The sequence below is a fragment of the Pistacia vera genome, unplaced genomic scaffold (assembly GCF_008641045.1).
Source record: "Pistacia vera cultivar Batoury unplaced genomic scaffold, PisVer_v2 Contig190, whole genome shotgun sequence".
NCBI lineage: Eukaryota > Viridiplantae > Streptophyta > Magnoliopsida > Sapindales > Anacardiaceae > Pistacia > Pistacia vera.
Window position 1 is genome coordinate 174998 of NW_022195991.1, and position 5864 is coordinate 180861.

At 36.7% G+C, this 5864-nt stretch overlaps 1 protein-coding gene across 1 annotated transcript; it reads right to left on the reverse strand.

Moving 5' to 3' along the window:
* Positions 1-589: 589 nt before the first annotated feature.
* Positions 590-2352, reverse strand: LOC116127371 (lycopene beta cyclase, chloroplastic/chromoplastic-like). The gene has a single exon (XM_031413017.1). The coding sequence runs from the start codon at positions 2272-2274 to the stop codon at positions 754-756; it is 1521 nt and encodes a 506-aa protein (XP_031268877.1). The 5' UTR covers positions 2275-2352; the 3' UTR covers positions 590-753.
* Positions 2353-5864: the final 3512 nt, after the last annotated feature.

A 5864-nucleotide genomic window follows, 5' to 3' on the forward strand; every position in this document is an offset into this window, starting at 1 on the left:
CATCCTTCACTCCATTACTATTTCATAGATTTACAACTAATTTAAACTGACAATAGTAATTATTTAAAAAATTAAATTAATTAAGTAAAAATTAAATTCGTAAACTTTCACAGCAGACCTTAAAAAAATTAGACTAAAAAATTTGTTTAGTATTGAATTCCAAAAGTTCTTTAATAAAAGAAAACCACAATCCTCAGATGCAGAACCAGTTTCAGTGAAACAATGATAAAATTTTTTACTAAGCAGCTGAAAAACTTGCCATTTATACTCATTTAGTGCATAAAATTGGGATATAATTCTTCAAATATATCAAGCTTGTTCAATAATTTCAGGTTAAATAAATCTGGAGATCATCCTTCAAATATAGAGCTGAAATGGACTGCAGGCTTACAATCTATGAATAAAAAGAATGTCTTTTGGTGCATTTGAGGCAGTCATGACAACGGTCTCACTCAAGTCTCCATTGGAATGCATTCTTTTTATCTACATACTATCTACCTAAAATTGTCTACTCAAATGATTTTCAGCTTCCTGAACAAAAAATTTAATCAACAAATGAAAGAATGAAACTTCTATAAAAATGCATGGCATCAACAAATATTACATTGCAAACATTTGTTGCTCATTTAATAAGTTAAAAACATAACAACAAATTTGAGGTGTTTTATTGACAATTAGGGAAAGGGTAAGTAAACTATTAGATGCAGATACATCAACACATTAAGCATATCACGAATAAATATTGTGGTCATATTAATCTCTATCCTGTACCAAGTTGTTGATCATGTTAACCAAAGGAAGAGTTCCCTTCGCCATGATCTCTATCCTACAAGTATTAGAGGCATGCGAGAATAGAGAAAGCCCAAAAACTATAAGTTCCGGAAGAAACAGTCTTGATGACAAGAAACCATGCCAATAATGCGGTTCCAAATCAAAAAATGCATCAAAAAACATTCTAGTGCCTTGTAAATCAAGCTTCAGCAGTATATCCATACCAAAACAGAAGAATTCCCTCTGTCTCCTCCTTTGTATGGGCCATAAATCTTTCCAAACATCAGCTGACAACTCATTTCCTGAAAGGCTTCTATCAGAATCAAGGCACCGTACTATAGCGTTTGCAACAATAGGGGCTGCTGCTAAAGTCCTTGCCACCATATACCCAGTCGAAGGGTGCACCATGCCAGCAGTACCACCTATTCCAACCACTCTTTGAGGAAGCACTGGGAGAGGTCCACCCATGGGAATGACACAATGCTCATCCTCTTCAATGCTCTTCACTTTAATGCCTAAGTGCCTTAATCTAGCCGCCAGTCTTTCCTGGATATCTTTCATGGGCACTCCAGGCCGTGCTACAAGTGAAGTTTCCTCAAGAAATATCCTGTTTGATGAAAAGGGCATTGCATAAAGAAAAGTCGGAATTTTACTATTAGCTTCTTTTAGCTCCAAATTGCTGTCTAGATGTGAATCTCTCCAGTCCATAAAAAGCATCTTATCTACGTCAAATGGGTGCTCTTCTACTTCAGCCAAAATTCCATATGCCACTTGGTAACCTGGATTATAGGGCTTATCATACTGAACAAGGCACCTAGAAAACCCAGTTGCATCAAGAACCACAGCAGCCTGAATTGTAACACCATCATTGCAAATCAATAAGGATTTGGACTCTTCATGAATAACCTTAATAACTTTAGCTTGGTGAAACTTAACACCATTGGATATGCATTTTCGCAGCATTTTAGACTTGAGCTGCTTTCTATTAACCCTCCCATAAGGTCTATCAAGATCCTTCTTCACACCGTTATCAATGTAAACAACAGCGCCGGACCAGGTGGTGTCAAGGCAATCAAGCAAATCCATGGCTCCAAATTCATCAACCCAAACACCATAATTATTGGGCCAAATCAATTTGGGAGAGGGGTCAATTGAGCAAACAGAAAGCCCTGCCTCAGAAACTTGCTGGGCAACAGCAAGCCCAGCTGGGCCACCACCTACAACAGCCAAGTCCACAACAAGACTCTTTGAAGGGTCATACATGGGAAGCTCAAACTCAAGATTTTCCTTCTTGGTTCCAGGAACAAGCTCCAAAAGAGTACTACTACCGGCCTTTACACGACACTTACTACTACTACTCCTCTTGAGATGATCTTTCTTAAGACCAAACCTAAGCTCTGGACTCTGAATCTTTGAAGAGCTTAAACTACAGGATTTATCAGAAACCCCATGAAGTTGGGGCAAGAATTCAAGTTTGTTATGTGTTTTTAGTAAGGTATCCATGGATTTTAACTAAAACACAATCTGGGTCTTAAAACAATAGAAATAAAAAATCAATTAAACTAGAGAAAATAAAGATTTGAAAACTTACCACAGAGTAGAGAGAAGAAAAAGAGAAGCATTTTCTGAGAATATTTGGTAAGGTAAGCTTTGGGTTGTGTGTGTGGCCAATGAACAAACAATAAGTTGGGATTGCGAATGATTTGTGAATCTGATGTAGTGGTGCACTGGATACAGTCCAAGTCATTATCACACCTTCACAAACACTCACTCGTGACTCGTCTGACGTCTCTAAACATGCCACGATAACACTAGATATTTACAATCATTGTAAGGCTACTTTTGGAACCAGGACACTATTAGATTGGACATTCACTGATTATTAGAAGAGTAATACTAATCTCCCACACTAATCTTGATGAGATTCCAGGCCAGTTTTCGTTGCGCAAGAATTTCCATAGGAGAATTAAAAAGCCCAAGCTTTACAAGGTGTGCATTAATAGGTCGAATCACTTAAAGAAGTTCACAAATTTATCTATGAACTGCTAAAGGTCTAAGACACTTCTCAAACCCTATTATATGGCTCAAACCGTAGACATCAAGTGTAGAAAGGTTTATTTGACCCAAGCCCAATGATCAGATGTTATTTGATTCAAGTGAACGAAAGTTAATTAAGTTAATTAGTTGTTAGATACATAGATCATAAAATTAAGGGAGTGGTTGTACTATTGCATTAAATAGGTATGACCTTACGTTTTGAATCTGTGGTGGAGAATTAAGCCCTTAAATATGTGTAATCTTTTGAGATATTTGTAAAGGGCAATTCCCTTAGTTGTAATGCCCATATAAAGACAACTCTCCCATTTTTGTAAAGTTAGACAAATGAATATGATGAAAGGTATTTCAATGGAAGTTGAATCTTCTTGCATTTCCTTTATCCAAGTTTCGACCTAAGCTTGGTGGTGGATTAATTCAAGCCGGTGGAGCCTCCTTTAAGCTTGAATGTCCCTTGGCCATTTATCCTAGTAAGTTATTTTCATTTTGGTTCCCATTTTCCCATTCTCGATTTTGGTTTATGAGAGTGAAATCTTTGCTTCAATTTGTGAAGTGTTTTGATGGGTTGATCTTAGGGATTGTTAACATATTAGGATTGATGATTTAAGGTATTAAAAGAGATTGACAGTGATTGAATTTGTCTTCGCTGAATTAGTGTTGAGCTGGTTGAATCTTGTGTGTTTTGGTGTTAGATTATTCTACATATGGATGAAATGAGATGAAATATCCACATTAATTAGCTTAATCACACCTTAATCCCAAACACTAATCACCAATCACTATTCACCTAAACCAAAATTGCCCAAACTTCACCCTTTTACCCTTACCACCTCAAATATTACTATTTCGGCATCCAAAAATCACTATTCACTCTCGGAGTTACTATTCATTATAGCTTAATTTTCCAGTTTTCATGTCAAACAAAAGTGGATCCTCTTCCCTAATGCCCCCTTGGGAGGTTGCTTTCCTAAAAAGCCAAGAAGACCTTAAGAAACTTGAAGGAAGGGTGAACCAGATGGCCCAAATCCTCATGACTCATATAGCTCTATGACACCACCTACAAACACCTTTCAAACCCAACCACCACCCCATGAAACCAAGCCACCTATCCCTAAACAAGAAACACCTCCAAGAAGACTTACACCACACATTAGGCGTCAAGTTTACCAACCTCCTCCCCATGAAGATGAAACTAGTCTTCTAAGTGACTCTAGTGATTCTGGTGTTGTTGTGAGAAGAAGGAGGAGAAATGTTGATGATGATAGGGGACTTAAGATTGATATACCCGAATTTGGAGGGAGCCTAGACCCTAATGATTTCAATGATTGGTTGAGTGAGATTGAAAGGGTATTTGAGTCAAAGGCTATTCAGATGAGAAGAAAAACAAATTGGTCATCCTCAAGTTCAAGGGATATGCTTCCTTATGGTGGGAGAATGTTAGAAAGTAGAGAGAAAGAGAGGGAAAAGCTAGAGTGAGGTCTTAGAATAAATTAAAGAGGATGATGAAAAAGAGGTTCTTGCCCGAAAACTATAAGCAAGATCTCTACATGAGTTTGTTCAATCTCAAGCAAGGAGATAAGAAAGTAGAGCAGTATATAAGGGAATTTGAAGGCCTTATGATGAGAAGTGACATTCCAGAGGAAAAGGAGCAAACTATCACTAGATTTTTGGGAGGTTTACAAAGGGAAATAGCTCACAAAGTGGAGTTGCAGCCTTATCATTCATTTGGGGATGTATGCAAGCTAGTTGACAAGGTGGAGAAGCAACTACAAAGCTTGAAGCTCTTGGCCCCAAAGACCTATTTTATGGGCAGCACCAATTACAAGGGTTCTCCATTGTAGGAACCATATCGTGGCAAGCGTGGAATAACAACAAAAATTTCTTACCATGGCACAGTCCCGTTGCCCAAGATCACAATTTCGACTAAATTAATCAACATAAATTAAAACAACCATACAAGGTTATGTGATATACCTCCCATTGGTGGCTTCTTCTCTGGATTAGAACTTTTAGTGTTGTTCATCGGCACTTTTCATCGGTATTGTTCACCAATACTATTCACAGGTACTTCGCTATCGATCCAATGCAGGATCAAGTCTAATGGTATCCACACAAAGGCTGGCTCAGGATCACCCTAGGATTGACTGCTAGATCAATCGGAGGGCTTAAGGGAGGTGGCAGAATTTAGAGAGAGATTTTCTCTCTCTAGGGTTGGTGGCGGCTAGGGTTTTTGGAAGAGTTAATTGCAAAATTAACTTTATGATAATTGCTCTTTTAAAACAAAACCCAATGATCCTTTACATAGACAATCCCAAATAAGAGTCCAATAAGGATTGTAAATCCTTAATTCCTATTTGGATTAGATTACAACCTTATTGGAATTGGATTGCAATCCTTGATATAAGGGAATAGAATATCTCTTAAAGATATTCTCCTAAAATATTCTCCTAATTAAATGAATATTCCTATTTATTTAATTCCTATATAAATACATATTCTAATTAAATAGATATTACTATTTATTTAATCCATATATATATATATATATATATATTTATTTATTTATTTATTTATTTAATTTAAATATATATTCTCCATAATTAATATGATTCAAGAACATATCCTTAGTCCTCTTAAGGTACTTAAGGATTTTCTTGACTGTTGTCCAATGTGTTTCACTTGGATCAGATTGATATCTACTACAAATGCTCAAGGCATATGAGACATCAAACTTAGTACATAACATGACATACATTATGAATCCTACTACCGAAGCATAAGGAATACCTTCAATCCTATATCTCTCCTCTTGTGTTTTAGGACACATATCCTTAGAGAGATACACGCCATGTGACATTGGAAGATAACCTTTCTTTGAATCTTCCATACTGAATCTTTTTAGTACTTTGTTAATATATGTATTTTGACTTAGGCCCAGTAACCTATGAGATCTATCACGGTAGATCTTTATACCGAGGATGTAGGTTGCTTCCCCTAAGTCCTTCATGGAGAAGCACTTAGATAATCAAGTATTTACC